The sequence below is a fragment of the Ambystoma mexicanum genome, chromosome 6q (assembly GCF_040938575.1).
Source record: "Ambystoma mexicanum isolate Mex_15411 chromosome 6q, UKY_AmexF1_1, whole genome shotgun sequence".
Lineage (NCBI taxonomy): Eukaryota > Metazoa > Chordata > Amphibia > Caudata > Ambystomatidae > Ambystoma > Ambystoma mexicanum.
Window position 1 is genome coordinate 225,342,361 of NC_090937.1, and position 15,934 is coordinate 225,358,294.

A 15,934-nucleotide genomic window follows, 5' to 3' on the forward strand; every position below is an offset into this window, starting at 1 on the left:
AGCGACCCAGTGCTTGTCTATTTTTCTGGTCAGTTTTTGTGGGGGGAATGTTTTATCCAACAATGGGTCATGACACAGTTAAAATCCCCACCTATAATCAGTTGGCCCTCGCACCAGCTGCCCAATTTGCCCAGCAAATCCATTTTGAACACATCCGAGTGACTTTTAGGTGCGTAAATGGCCCAGACTGGGTACATTTTCCCCTTTATCAACCCCTTCAGCCCCAAGTACCGTCCCTCTTTGTCTCTACGGTCTGTAAAGTCTAGAGCCCTGCCAATTAGTATGGCTACCCCCTTTTTCTTCCCACCACTTGAGGCAAAAAATTGCTGTGGAAAGGCTCAATTGGCCATTCTCAGATCGTACTTAGGGAGGAGGTGCATCTCCTGTACGAGCCCTATCGCCGTCTGCATTGCTTTCAGCCTTCCCAGAACCACCCAACCTTTTATTGGCGAGTTCAGGCCGTGTACATTCAGGGATATTATCTTTGACTCTTCCATTTTTGTGAAGAGGAAGTTGCGCTATTTTGGGATGAGAGTGGGGCTCTCTGGTGTCTCCCTCACCTTTCTTTTCCATCCCCTGGGCCTCTAGCCTGTTATTTTGCTGTGTCTTTTGGTTCCCTCACCCTTCCCCCAACCTTCCACCTGTCCCTCTTCCGCCCCCCCTCCCCACTGCCCACCCCCTAGCTGAGGATACATGTGGTCCAGATTCGAGGGAATCCTCCTGTCTCTCCTCACTGGGTGTTGGGCCTTAACTTGTCCCCAGTCTTTGATCTGCCAGGGTCTAACCTTATCCTGATGCAGCATCCAAGATGTGTTATTCTTCTTCCTCCGTGCAGATGCTGTACAACTCAGTGTATTGTAGTCCGCGACCATTGTTCTAAGGTTATTCACTCTCTTGTTGGTTGCTTCTCCTGCTGTTCTTCCACCGCCAGTTATTCCTGGCTCTGTTGCAGAACCTTGGACTTTTCTGCTTTCCTTGACTTTTGCCTTTTCTCAGTTGATCATTCCCAAGGTTTACTCGCTGTGCCTGGAGGGTTGGGTCGTGGTCGGTCGTCCGGACGACCTTGGCCTTCCTCCAGCTGTAGGATTGAACTGCCCTCCTCACAGGTGTTAATTTTCTGGCTGCTTGACCTCCTATGTAAAGGATAGGCCAAACAGATGCATCCACCTGTATTGTATCTGCTTTGCTTGGAGTGCTTTTGTAATTGGCTGCATCATTCTTCTCTTGTGGAGGGGGACCAAAGCTATGTCTTGGTATAATTGAATGCAAGAGCCATTGATTATGAGATCATTGTGGGACCTTGCTGCTCTCAGAATGTCTTCTTTCAGGCAGTAGGACGTTACTGCCATCAGGACATCTCTAGGCCTTGCTCCGGGGTCGTTCCGATTTTGGGCCAACTCTGTGTATCCGGTCAAACCCAATTTGGTCTGGCTGTGTGTCGGGGAGCATGCTGCTGAAACATTGTTGCATGGTGTCTTTGAGGTCTTTATCCTGGATCGTTTCGGCCAGGCCTTTGACCCTGATGTTAGACCTACTTGAGCGGTTCTCAAGGTCTTCCACCTGTAGTTCCAGATTGGTTGTTGCGTTAGCTAGCTGGACTAGTAGGACGCTGTTCTGGTTAGTTTGTTCTGCTACATTTGACAGATCATTTTTGACGATATCTATTTTGCCTTCCAGGTCTGCCATTTCTCTGCTTACCTCCTGGAGGGAGGATTTCAGTTCCTCCTTCATCTGTTCCAACTGATTGTGAAACGTATTTGTGAGTCAGGCTTCCATCCCCTTCAAACAATTTAGGAGTTCCTCCTTGTCTGACGACTGCGTGGTTGGGCCGTTCCGGGTTGGGGGGTGATTTGCTGTCCGTTCGCCGTCCCTGTCTCCAGCGCTTTTCCGTTTGGCCTACTTGGGCTTTGGCCGTGGTTCTCGTTTTCGATCTTGCTTTAGCCCCAGGCATCTGAATTGTTTCTGTTGGGGGCAGTCAGTGCCACTCGGAGTCCGAGGGGCTACCCTCTTGGTGTCAGAACAAGAGGGAACTTGTTCCTTTGTGCTTCTACTCCTTTCCCTGCTTTTGTTTCGTCCTCTTCTTCAGGGGCCGCATTCGGGCACCAGCTCCAACAGCCTGGTCCACCCCAGCACGTTGATAGGTCGCTTGTCTCTGCTTTGGACTGTGTTGGGATGAGCCAGCACCTCTCCCTCTTTTTTCTCCAGCCACAATTCACTGCCCTATCCCCCAGGGTGTGGAGTGGTTGAGATCTTCTGTTTTAATGCTTTATTCTGTTTTTGCCTCCCAGAGGCTAGGGACTAGCTGTCTGCTTCTGGTCACCACTCCTCCTGTTATTGTGAGAGGGGTGGGGGTGCCTCCGGGCTCAGTGTGTGCTTAGTGGCCTTCTTAGTTTGTACCTTCCCTATTGAGATGCCTCGTGTGCAGGAGACTGGGCTCTGTGGCTGCAGGGTCGTTGGAGGCTTGTGATCACGCCTCACAGCCGTGTCTCGTTGCTGATTAAAATTTTCTAGACCTCACCGCACAGCTTTGATGAATTCGACTAGTTCCAATGGTGTTTTTATGGTCCTTTCACTCCGGGAATACCGACGGATGTTAGTGGTCGCTCCCCCGGTGAGTTACGGGCTGTGCCCTTGTTACAGCGTTCCGAATTTACCTTTCCTGGGTTCAGGGGGGTCTATTTCAGAAGCCGCGGGTTATGAGAGCCTCCCTTCTCCCTCACTACGTAGTGCCGGGTTGTGCTCTCTGTCACAGTCCACTACGTGCGTGTGCCTCACTGACAGAGTTGCGGTGGGTATGGCTCGGCCTTGGGAGGGATGATGGGGGGTGAGCGGTGTGAGAGGTGCTTCGAGTGCTTACCCCCCGGGTTCCCCTTGTCATGATAGAAAGTGAGTCTCTTTACCAGGTAGCTGTGTCAGCTCGGAGTCGGAGTACTCATCAGGATTGACTGCCAATGCTATAGGCCGATAGCTTCTCCCGGTGGGGTAGAGTATAATCTTGCGGGTACAAGTCAGGTATAGGCTCCAGTTGGTGATTTGGTTGTCTTATTATGTTGAAAGCCATCTCTGGGTGTGTGGAGGCCAGAATAGAGGATCACGGAACTCAGAGGCGAGCCAGCAGCTAAGTCACTTCGGTGGTCTTCGGGGCCTGAGATCTACGGTTCCAGAGCAGTACCGTTGTGGTCTAGGCTGCCTCATTCTCTTGAGACACGTTGGCGGGGTTATAGGTAGTTTGGGCAAGTTAATAAGCAGCCCTAGAAGGGTAGAATCGTGTGCGCAGGTGAAGCCCCAGGCCCTTTCTGTGGGTTTTAGCAGTGCTTTCTGTAGGCGTGGGAGGAACTGTGCGTGTCAGGCCGTGTTCAAGGGAGGTAAAGGCCACCAGCAGTGGTTGAGCAAGCCGCAGTGGCTTGTTCACCTCAGCACTTACTTGGTCTTGTTGAAGCAGGATGTTGATGAAGTAGTGACAGGTAGTTTGTAGTGGCCCAGTAGGTCACGTAGAGGAGGCGGTTTCACCAGAGTATCACAGCGCAAGGTATGGGCTGCAGACTCCAGCATCGATCAAAGCCTCATATGTCGTGCACTGTTCTCGTTGCAGCCTTTATGTAAGCCGTAGTATCTGGATCTCTAGCTGGTGAGCTGCTCCGTGAAGGGGTCTGGAGCTCGTGTTGAACACTCAGGAAGGTCTTCTGGGGTGGGCTGGGGTGTGTGTAACAGGTTTCGTGGGCTGCCAGGGAGATAGGGGAGGCTGGCTTACGTCTCAATCCCCCATCCACATATTGGCCTTGTTGCTGTGAGAGTCCAAGGGGGATACTCAGGAGGAGGGCTAGCACTGGCGGTGGTGGTGTTGGGCTGGCCGGTCCGCACCCACAGTGTTTAGGGCCCAGGCAGTTAACAATAAGAAGCAAGTCCCGCAGTGGCGCTCTGCGGACCCCCTGGACCCTCGTGTCACACCACTGAGGCCTGCAGCCTGCACGCCGATGGGGCAGTCCAGGCCATGAAGCCACGGCCCCCTCGCCGCAGTGATCAGGAGGTAGGCACGTTACAGCAGCTGCCCACAGCTCTGGCTGAGCGGGTGCACCTCGGCTCTGCAGGTCAGTCTGCACGCTAGTCCCAGGCCCCAGCAACGGCGACCATATACCGCCCACGTGTCCGGGGCGGCCCAGTGATGCGGACCCCAGTCCAGTGCCACGATCAGGGGCAGGCAGCAGCTCCGGTCAGGCTTCACTCCGGGAGTTCCACTGCCTGGGAGGCGGATTCACCCAGCACCCCTCAGCCTGCGGCCCCTGCAGCTCTATGCCACGGCGTGCCACGGGTGCACACATGCCAGGTCACCAGTGGAACAGGCGGTTGGACAATATTGCAGGTACACGGACTGGCGGTGCACTATGTTGTCAGCAGTTGGACGCCCCAATATTGGACTTCAAAAGGTTGCTCGGTCCGCCGCCTCATCCAGTTTTGTGTCAGTGTGGCGCAAGCTTAAGAGCTAAGCAGCCATTTTGCAAGCTGCTCAACCGGAAGTAAACATCCTGGTTATTTTAGATTACCCACCAGACATCCTGAAGCCTTCCCCTTAAGGAATAATAGTTCCCAGCAAATCCTGAAGAATGTATAACCATTTGTAATCGAACTGGTTTCCCAAAGGAAATCTTGACTGGCCAAAGTTCCACTTTCATGAGTAAATTTATGGCTGAGGTGAAAGACAATCTGCATATTAAAACCCTAAGGACCTGAATGTATAATCCTTAGACTGACAGATCAGTTGAAAGTTTCAACCAAACCTTAAAGCATATCTTTAAAAAATGTGTTAAAGCAGATTTGAAGAACTGGGATTTTATGATACCTGTGTCCTTATTTGCCATTAGAAAAATTCCCCAATAATCTACTGGAGTATCTCCCTTTGAATTGTTGTATGGAAGGGAACCTCAAGATGTGTTAGACATGTTACAATAAACCTGGGAAGAGAGAGAGAAAGAGAGAGAGAGAGAGAGAGACATAGAGAGAGAGAGAGAGAGAGAGAGAGAGAGAGACACTATTCCTTTATTACAAACTGCTCAAAAACTGAAAGAACAAATTGATGCAGTAAGGAAAATAGTGCATCTAAATATGGTAAAAGCTCAGGAACAGCAGAAAGAATTTCATGACAGGAAAGCATTGATGAGATATTTTTCCATAGGGCAAAATGTGTTGGTTCTTCTTTCCTCCTCTGATAATAAGATGCTATCTAGATGGCATGGACCTTATGAAGTAATTACAAAATATCCCAGCCTGATTGAAACTTTAAAACCCATATATATCATATCAATTTATTGAAAGAGTTGAAAGAACCTATAGGTAAATATGCCTCCATCATGCTAACCAGTCTTCTTTCAGAAGAAAACCAGGATAACCAATTAATCTCTCCTGAGCTACCCCAAAATCACAAACAGGATTTATTGGATTTGCTACAATTTTCTGTTGTGTATAAACCTGAACCAGGGAGAGTGAAAGGATTATACCATTATATACACACTGCTCTGGGACAGGTAGTACATCAAAAGCCTTACCAGATCCCTGAAAGTAGAAAACAAGTTATTCAGGAAGAAGTAGAAGCTATGTTGAAGGCTGATATTATTGAACCATCACAAAGCCCATGGTTCTCACTGATTGTCTTAGTTGCCAAACCAGATACCTCCAGGAGATTATCTATAGATTTCAGAAATGTGATCGATGTATTTCAGTTTGACAGCTACCCTATGCCAAGAGATGTCATTGATAAATTAGGTGATGCCAAGTATCTGTCCACTATTGATTTAACTAAAGGTTATTGGCAAGTACCTGTTAATCCAACTAATAAACCCAAAACTGCCTTTTTATACTCCTTTTGGGTTATTTTAATTTAAAGTGTTACCTTTGGGATTACATGGGTGCCCTGTCACTTTCCAGAGATTTATGCATCATGTTCTAAAACCTTTGTCATCTTTCTGTGGGGCTTACATTGATGACATCATTATATACAGTGTGAGAAACCTGTGGGTGTTCTCACTCCTAAACCCTTTGGATCCTCTGCGCAGGTGGCCAGGGAAAGGCCATCGCTTTTGGATCCTAACCCTGGGGACAGAGAAGTGAGGTAGGATCACCTGGGTGAAGGGATCTTAAGGATTGTGAGTGGGATGACCTTTGGTGAGACATGGGGCCTCCTTACGAGTCAGCCGGTCTGGAAAGAACGGTGGTGGTAAATCCGCCACCACCTTTCTTTCCGGACTGGCTGATCTCAAGTTCTGCAGGCGGGAGGTGTCACTCCCGCCAGTCTGACCTGGCGGGTTTAACACCACCCGCCTGCAGGCAGACATGGAAACACTGCAACATTACAACATGGTGCCGGTGTTTCCACTTCCCCACTCCCATGGAGTCCTATGGAACTCCATGGGAATTTACAGAATTCTGCCTCCGGAATTGCCGGGTCACCAGGGTTGTAATGCCCCGGTAATTCCAGGAATCACAGAGGCGAAATGGTAATACGAGTCCAGCGGTAACCTGACGGTTTTTCCAGCTCGGTTACCGCCGGACTCGTAATGAGGCTCATAGTATCCCCCTTTTCCTAGTGACAAACAACCTAACCCTCCCCCAACCTTTATGGGTTATTTTAAGTCACCTCCCCTAATTCACCATATGGGACACTTGACTGTACTGAGACCAGGAAGAGGCAACTGGGAGCAATGTGCACCATACACTCTCAGCACTCTAGTACTGAGATGAGGAAGAAACTGAAGTTCTTGAATTAATCTGAACCACTGGCATTGCTCTGGGCAACCTTCCACACCACCGTTTTTAGCCCATCTGCTCCGTTTCAAAAGGGATCAGCCATATGCAAATGAGTCATGTACTGCCACCAATGGGAGCAGTCCTGCCCGAACTGCTAGGCTAGTTCCCCTCTGCACAGAAACACAAGCAACCCCCGGCATGTTTCGGCCTTGTTGGGCCTCCTCAATGAGGTGCAGTTTGATTCCCTGTGGCGCAGCAAGCAAGGAGCACATGTCTGGCATTACCTCCTCTCACGTAGGGAAACAAACTATAACCAAAAAAGTGATGGGTGGAAGGTTTTGAATTAATCTGAACCACTGGCATTGCTCTGGGCAACCTTCCACTCCATAGTTTTTTAGCCCAGCTGCGTCATTGCAAAAGGGCTCCAGACATATGCAAATCAGGCAAGTACTGCCACCAATGAGAGCAGCCCTGTCCGAACCGCTATTCCAGGTCCGCTCTGCACGGAAACACAAGCAACCCCAGGCATGTTTTGGCCTTGTTGGGCCTCCTCCATGAGGTGCAGCTTGGTTCCCTATGACGCAGCGAGCAATGGACCCATGTCTGGCTTTACCTCCTCTCACGTAGGGAAACAAACTATAACCAAAAAAGTGATGGGTGGAAGGTTTTGAATTAATCTGAACCACTGGCATTGTTCTGGGCAACCTTCTAAACCACCATTTTTTAGCCTGTCTGTGTCATTTCAAAAGGGGTCCAGCAGTAATAGGACAAATATTACCCCCAGCATGTGAATGAATTTGACTGTAAAAAAAAGAGAAGCGTTTCGTTTTTCTTTCTATGAATTTGGGTCTGCCTAGGGAGAACCTCAGACTCTGTTGGGGCAAGAGTCCACAGCAGGGGTTTCTGTGACTGCCCCTTCAAAGCAATGGGGATCAAGGGAGGGGGGCCTCACCGTACTCCCTCCCACCACCTGGCTCATCATCCACTGGGTCAGGGAGGCGCCTGGTCTTCTGAGTAATTTCGTTGGTGGTCCCGAGAGTCAGGGAGGGGACTTTACCACAATACATACAAGTATGTTCCCAGATAAATCAGAAAATCACAGGCATAACTCGCCAACACCAGGCGCTGTACATAATGTCACATATGACATCAGAGATTAACCCAGCCACGGGTTTTGGGTCCGGCCAACTATTGAAGGCTTGTAAGGTTCATTTGCGCCTCTCTCCCACCCTCCAGAAAGAAATCACTTGTCCCTTTTGTGTAACACTTTTCATGAAGTTTTACAAAGCAGCTCAGACATGTGGAATTTGAGGTGTGCATAACTTTTGTTAAAGCAGCATGTGATATTTCTTGTCAGTGTAGTGTACTGATTAATTTGTTCTAAATTAGATCAAAAGAGTGTAAACATTGCAGTATTTCTGTAAAATGCCCAAGTTACTCTGGCCGTGTTTATTCTCACAAGAGTGTCCATCCACTTAACGCTCCCCACTCAGACATTTTGGAAACCATCCTCCTTCCTATATGGAGATGTGCCATCATTGACAGAGTTTCATACAGAACCTCAGTAAAACCTCGGGCCACTTGGGTGGACCTTTCTGCAGAATGGACATTAAACCAGAAAGATAGATAATGTCAAGTGAAGCATTGGTGGAGTATTTGCTACTGATAACTGTTCGACTGACGCCTGCTTGCAGTACATCAAAGGACTGAGGAGATCATGGAGAGAGGTAATGAAGGGATATATCAGTGAACAATTTAAATGGGTGCAAAGGATCGGTATCGGGCTGAGTGGGGGAGAAGAGGGTGAAAGAGATGTAGATATTGGGTGCTCGTTTTTTCGGTCCATATTGTCAAGGTTTGAGCGCAACCAAGGACACCCTTCTTCGCTCACTATGCTAGGCGGTACTTAGTCAAGGTCCGCCCCGAACAGTTTACTGTTCATCAACTCTGAGAAGGTGAGATGGCTCGGTTGGTTTCTCAGTGCTGGCTTGTAGACATTCCACCACTTGAGGTTCTGCGCCCCTAGAGATCTACCGTCAAATGTTTAAGATTCAAATTTCTGGTGGCAGATGGCATGTTCCTGGAAGGCATGAGAGATGTAATGCTTGATAGGTACATGAAACTCAAGCAAACCTCAAATATGTATATGTTGTAACATTAAAACGTTCAACTACGAAGATGACTTCTTTAAATTCTTGTTTACATTAGGGGTTTGCCAGCTTGTTAACAAGAGGGAAGAGAATTCCGGGGCCATCAAGGCTTTCAATAGAAATGACGAGCAGTTTCTGGAAGCGTTTGCCATCTTTTGTGGATTGGGGATACAGAACACCCAGATGTATGAAGTTGTTGAGCGAGCAATGGCCAAGCAGATGGTGACATTAGAGGTAAGTTAAATTATGTCATGTTGTGTTAGAAATATTTTATACTGTGCTGAATCACCAGCCAAGGGTCCAAAAGCACGGAGGCTTGTCTGGAAGTTGGCATATTGTGCCTCACCCTTGATGTAAATAGAGTGTCAGAGGGGGTTTTCCGCCTCAGTGACCCTTCCTTTGCCTCCCGGCGTGCCCCAGTATATCTTCTTTCCCAGCCTGACTTCAGAAAGATACATATAACATTTAATTGGTTCTGGAGACCCCTCTGTTAGCTGAGCAGTGCCACGCAGACTCTGCTTGCTGCAGCTGGGTAAGCAAGTTTAGAGACCAGCCAGGCCTGCACATGCATTTTGACTTCTGCTGTCACTCCACTTGTTCCATAATTCCTGAATTCTATGGACCTTTTTTTTCTTTTTTTTTGTAATAAAAACTATTTGAATGCATGCAGGTGTATTCTCAAATGTATGTAGTGTGTGTATGTGCATACGAATTTTGAATGTGTGTGCACACGCATTTGAATTAGTGTACGTATGTTTGTGTGTGTGTGTGTGACTGAACAAATGTTTGTGAGTTTTGCACTGAGCATGTTGGCGTGGATTGCGGGCGCATGCATCATTAAAAGGTTATAAGACACTCCTGTGCACTGTTGGTGACCTGCCACCCATTGGATCTTTTTATGTGTCACTCTGCTGAATGGACTATGAATGGTATGTTTTGTTATCTCATCTTACACGAAGATGTTGGTGTAAAATGCACCATTTCAGCCCACTAGTTTAAAATATTCTTGGGAGGTAACTGCCCCGAATCCACGAATTATTAGGGTTTCTCACTGACCTTTCATCATTTAGAACGCCATGCCCCATAATGAGTCCCCTGCACTGTTTAGCACCAAATGTGCCTCAGCCACTGCGTGCTAGGACACAACAGTGTCAACTGTGTACATCCTAGGACAGGGCTACTGATAGAATGAGCAGCTGAAGTGCTCCCTTCACTCCCCCCCACAAATTCACCCTGCAGAAACGGGGGCGGCTGGCTGCTGCTTAAAGACCTTCAGCATCCTCTAGCCTTCTGGTCTTCCGGTAAATGAATCCACATGCTATCCCCTTACTATGGCATGCTGTGCCATGCATGTTCAAACCGGCCACTGAATAGTGAAAAATCAGGTCACATGACCTAGTCCTCACATTCTCATTGATTTGCCCATCCTCGCGCTCATTTGCCCATCCTTACATGCTCATATTATAATCCACTCTTCCAAGTCACATTTTTGCAGTTATCTGTCAATGCATCCTCAGACTATCGTATTCTCTAAAACGTTCCTCCATTCACCCATCTTAAAACTATTTCCTTCATTCCTACATGACCATATACTTCCACTTTCATCTTTCCTCATAATCATTTGTTCACTCAGCCTCCTATGCTCCCGTTCATTCATCAGTCCTCACATTCTTATTGACTTAACCACTCCTCCTACATCCTCCCTCCACTCTGTCTGATTTCCCCTTGACATATCCCCTATCCTTTCTAAGTTTGTCACTGTGCATGAACTTGTAAAGGAATTGATTCTAAAATATCTGCACTGTAGCATATCGGAAACGTGAGCCTCTATGATTTGCTCCTCCTGCCTCACATCTGCTTCACAAGCGCTCAAACTGGAGAAAATCTAGAGGTGCCTGGAGAATCTCTGAGCTGCTCATGTGCAAATGTGAGTCACATTGTTATTTTGCACCCTCATTTTGTAATTTACTTATGTTCCTTGCTGTATCTGTTGTAGATAGTGACTGTAACCTTCACTGTTGCTCAAACCAAAACCAAAACTACTTGAAACGTGCCCAGATACCCGCGGGTTTGGTGCGCTATATAAGTCAATAAACAAACAAACAAATAAAGCTTCGCCCAAGGACATCTCATAGATGCTGTGGGAAGGTCCTGATCTGCCCCTGTTTTAGACTTTGTGAATCAGGTATAACGTTGCAGGAGCAAATCGGAGACGTTCAGAGGCAACTCTGATTTGCTCCATTTGAAATCTTTCTGAATCAGGGTCATAATCATTCCAGCATATAACAGCCCAAACTATTACTTTTGTCAACGCGTGTTAAATGTACCCTTGTGCACGTAAGCATTTACAAGTGTTTTTAAATTGGGTGACAACCTACCCCTTCCTTGTAGTGCCCATTCGTTTTGCCACATCCTCCCACCACCTACCTGTGGTTTGCTGCCCCAAATATCTTACTTAGCCAAAAACCAACACAACGAGAACCACTGGCATCTTTTGCAGTCTTTGCTGCGTGTCTGGTGAAACATGTTCAAAAAGTTGTAAATGTTGTCTTAAAAAAAAGAGAGAAGACAGTGACAAATGCATATTGTAAATTAAAAAGGAATTATATTAACGTATGATTGTTAGATAATTTAGGTTGGATTTTCAGGCTAATTAAATTCCATTGTTCCTTAGTCTTCAGTCTAACTCAAACCCCAATGTAGCAAAATTGCATCTTTAAGTATAGTTCTTCAAAGTACTCTTTTTATATTTTTGCTTTTTGAAATTGTTGACTTTATCTTTCTACAGAAAATGCTCTGCTCAGCTGAAAAGGCTAAATGTGGGGTTTGGAACATATTTGTAACCATAAATATGCACAATGCAGTCGCCAGAGACTTTGTAGAGGCCTGGATGAGGGGGGATTATACTCAGGGATTGGAAGCCACTTGGAGGTGCCAGAACATCATACCTTTACTTAATTTAGAGGTGCAAATGAGAAAGGAAATACTGAGTGCGACAGCCAGTGCACCCCGTTTTAAGATATGCCCTATTGACGCATTCCTTCCTGATCCGGCATCTCTGTGGTCTTTTGTTTACAATTTTAAAACTGGTACTGCTGTCTCTGGTGGTGCCTGTAGTTCTGCCTCTGGCATGCTCTGTAGGTGGAACTGGGCGCACACATTGATAAAATACAAAGAAATGGTTTGGTTTATACAGTTTGTCAGACTCTGCAAATCTTAAAATGAAGAGACCGTAAAAGTTTACATTAACTGTTGGGTACACAAATGACAGGACCACCAGGGATAATCATTAATTTGTGGATGTGCTGCCTTTTTAAATAATCTACTTATTTGTTTAATGTTACCATAGACAATAGTGAATATACTCTAATTAAACTTAGCATTGACCACCATTATTTGAAGATCAACCCCTTATCTTATTAGGAGATTTTATTAAGACGTTGTCACATGCATTAATTTTAACCTTTGGGCCCATCATAAGGATGATCCAGAAGCTGACTCCCTTCTTGCTGGTCTCCAAGCAATCAGGATTTCTCAGTTGGTCATGATCCCTAAACATAAAGAGGGACATGTTCTACAGTAGGTGCTAACCTGGAATCCTTTTACTGTTCCCCTGCTTATCTCCACTTGTCCTTGGACGGATCCCTTCCTGATCACTTTTTCACTTTTACTTCTGATAAAATTGAAAAAAGCTAATAGCCAGCCAAGGACAGAATATAAAGTAAGAAACGCTTGCAGGGTCTCCCTTGAAGCCTTTGCCGACCTTGATAAAAAAAATCTTGTCCTGACCAATGACACGTGTACCCTCATAGAACAATTTCTAAAAATAACTTCCTCAGTTATAGATACTCTGGCACCGACAACTACAAAAAATAAAAAACAGGGACCTTTGGCAAAACTTGGTTCTCTGAGGACATAACAGAATGCAGAAGGAAAAAAAGACAGTGTGAGAGGACATGGCTCAAATTACTTTGTCAGGAGAATCTTACTTTATATTGTGTCGCTGTAGCAAAATATAAAAACTCAGTTGTTACAGCCAAAAGAAATCACTTTGAAAATCGGATCCTTACCACGTTATCTAGCCAAAGAGAACTGTTTTCTGTTCTCAAAGATATTGATGGGAAAATTAGCACCCACCCTGCTATAGAAAAAAGCGACATAGGGTGTACTGAAATTCAGCATGGCTTCATGAGTAAAAATAATTCTGATCGAACCCCTAATGAAGCACAACTCATGAACTCATCTCATACGTGTATCAACGTGTTCAATAATTTAAAGTGCCCATTTGCACATACTAATTTACATCCTAAATTCTGCTTCAAACAAATATCAAAGGACAACCTGATAAATATCGTCAAATGTTTGAAGCCTTCTGTTTGTATTGGTGATGTGTGCCCAGCCTACATCATTCAGGATGCTACTTGCTGTTTGGCTCCTCGTATTAGTAAGACTATAAAAACCTCATTTGCCTCATCAGTAGTGCCCCCGGCCTGCCTGACCCTGTCCCCATACGGCGCCTGACTCGCCCATGCCGGAATCGCCGGCGGCCAGTCCAAAGGCCATACAAAGGCCTGTTCCTGCGCCCCAGGTCCCCCCATTCCATCCTTCTTCATCGAGGGGTGAGGGCAGGAGCCCCCCCAGCCCAGCAGAGGATCCAGGCTCCGAGCGAGCAACTCGGAACAGGGCCTGCCTGACCCTGTCCCCATACCACATTCAGACTGTGTTGTGCCTTATGGTCAATAACTGACCACTTTTAGACTGTGTTGTGCCATATGGTCAATAGCAGACCACTTTTAGACTGTGTTGTGCCTTATGGTCAATTGCAGACCACTTTTAGACTGTGTTGTGCCTTATGGTCATTTGCAGACCACTTTTAGACTGTGTTGTGCCTTATGGTCAATTGCAGACCACGTTTAGAATGTGTTGTGCCTTATGGTCACTGCCTTAGTCACTGCAGCTGCCCAACCACTATGACAATTGTACTCAGAACTAATCCTCCGCACACACTGCTCACAACTGCACACCTCTCTCAAACCATACTGTGATGCAATGCAGACATACATAGACCACCAGAACTGAGTTGTGCCCTATGGTCGCTAACAGACCCTCTGATATATGCATTTTGGTCAATGTCAGGAATTGTCACATCTAGGTGCCCTGTTGTATGCCCCAACCTTACAACTAGTTGTATCCAACCTAGATACTATAGTGCACAGGCTGTACCTGACCGATTCTACCCGATTCCAACCAGCCACCATCTATCTTAGTCTGACCTGCTCCCCTCCAGCGCCTCCAGACTCCACCGCTATCCACAGACCATGATCTTCTGGCTCGCCCTAACCATGTTCCCTTTCTGCTTAATACAGGACAATGTACCCTGTAGCAACAATAGCTACATAGCCCATCAGGACGGCCTGGCTAAACTAGGGTGCCCCAGACACCACCCCATCCCCTGCCCCACTCCGTTCCTACCCTCCACACCCCCTTTCCCCTCCACTTACCACCACCCCCTCACCTCCACATCCATCGCCATCCATCGCCTACCCACCAACAGCCACCACAGTCCCACTGCTAAGTCTAACAAAACCAAATCGACCACCAAACCTCTCACCCGCTTTAAGCCGCCCGGATCAACCCCCCTCTCCCTTACTCCCAACATCACAACCCGCAACGAAAGATTAGGCTCCAGGCTCCCCACCACAAACTCTAAACCTTACTCCAGACCTTACACCAAAACTAATACAAAGCACTTTGCACCAAGCAAACCCACTCCTCCCCCACTAAAAGGCGCCCTTCTCAACGTCAGATCCCTGGCTGCCCACCCCACAGAAATTGCAGACATCATCCTTACCAATGACCTTGACTTCTTAGCCCTAACAGAAACTTGGCTTCATGAGGCGTCCGGACCTCATTTATCGCTAGCCATCCCAGACAAATACACTATCCTCAGAGCGGACAGACCTAACGCCAGAGGTGGAGGCGTAGCAATAATTTCCAAATCCGCTCTAGGCCTCAGACTAACCGACACAGTCGCATTCACTTCCTACGAGTTACTCACAACCAAACTACAAACCTCCCCCACAGCCACAATAACTATCCACCTCATATACAGACCCCCAGGTCACCCTGGGACCTTCGAAGAAGACATCACATCCCTCATCTCCAAAATTTCCAAACCAACAGCACAATTCATGATCCTCGGAGACTTCAACCTCAGCTACCAAGACCCAAACGACGCACCTGCTGCATCCCTGGCCAATGCCCTAACCGATCACGGTCTCACTCAACTCATTGTACTCCCTACCCACCAAAAAGGCAGAACCCTTGATTGGGTAGCAACCCACAATTGCAACACAACCTGCAAAGACCCCCAACCTCTGGCATGGACCGATCACTACATGATCCCCCTTGAGGTTAACACCAAGCAGGTGCTGCCCAATAAGCACCCCATGGCACCAGCATACCCCACCAGAAATAAACGCAACATCACTGCTGAAGCCCTACTACCACTGGTCTTACCTACCCTCAATGCCCTCCCAGCTAACGCTGACTTAAACCTGCTGATTGACACCTTCAATGATTCCATGGCCAAAGCAATGGACTCCGTTGCCCCCTTGAAAATACGCAAAGCTAAACCCAAAGCTCATCTGAACTCATGGTACACCCCTGAGCTCAAACTACTTAGAAAAAAGAAAGCTAAGGCTCACTTCACCTGGAAGACTAACCCCACTGCAGTAAACAAAGCCAACCTCACTAACTTATCCTCACTTTACAAAAGCGAGATAATCCGGACCAAAAAAGATAATTACAACACCAGGATCACTCAGGCAGGATCCTCCACTAAAGAATTATTCAAAATTCTGAAGGAACTAGAAAACCCTATTTCGCCCCCGGAAACCTGCCTGAAAGACAAACCCTGGTGCACCAACATCCAGAACGCCCTCATCAATAAAATTTTAGGACTCCAAACTAAAATCGAAAACAAACGGCAACAACTCAACAACAATGTCACCAACCTTAGCCCACCCACACCTATCTACACTAGC

General features: G+C 47.0%; 1 protein-coding gene across 5 annotated transcripts in view; it reads left to right on the forward strand.

Annotated features, from left to right (window-relative positions):
• The window catches only part of PDE5A (phosphodiesterase 5A), a 959,918-nt gene that overhangs the window by 712,753 nt on the left and 231,231 nt on the right, over nucleotides 1-15,934 (forward strand). For all 5 annotated transcript variants that reach the window (XM_069630677.1, XM_069630678.1, XM_069630675.1 and 2 more), the window contains exon 10: nucleotides 8,947-9,122. In XM_069630677.1, coding sequence (XP_069486778.1) covers nucleotides 8,947-9,122 — 176 coding nt within the window. The remainder of the gene's footprint in view (nucleotides 1-8,946; nucleotides 9,123-15,934) is intronic.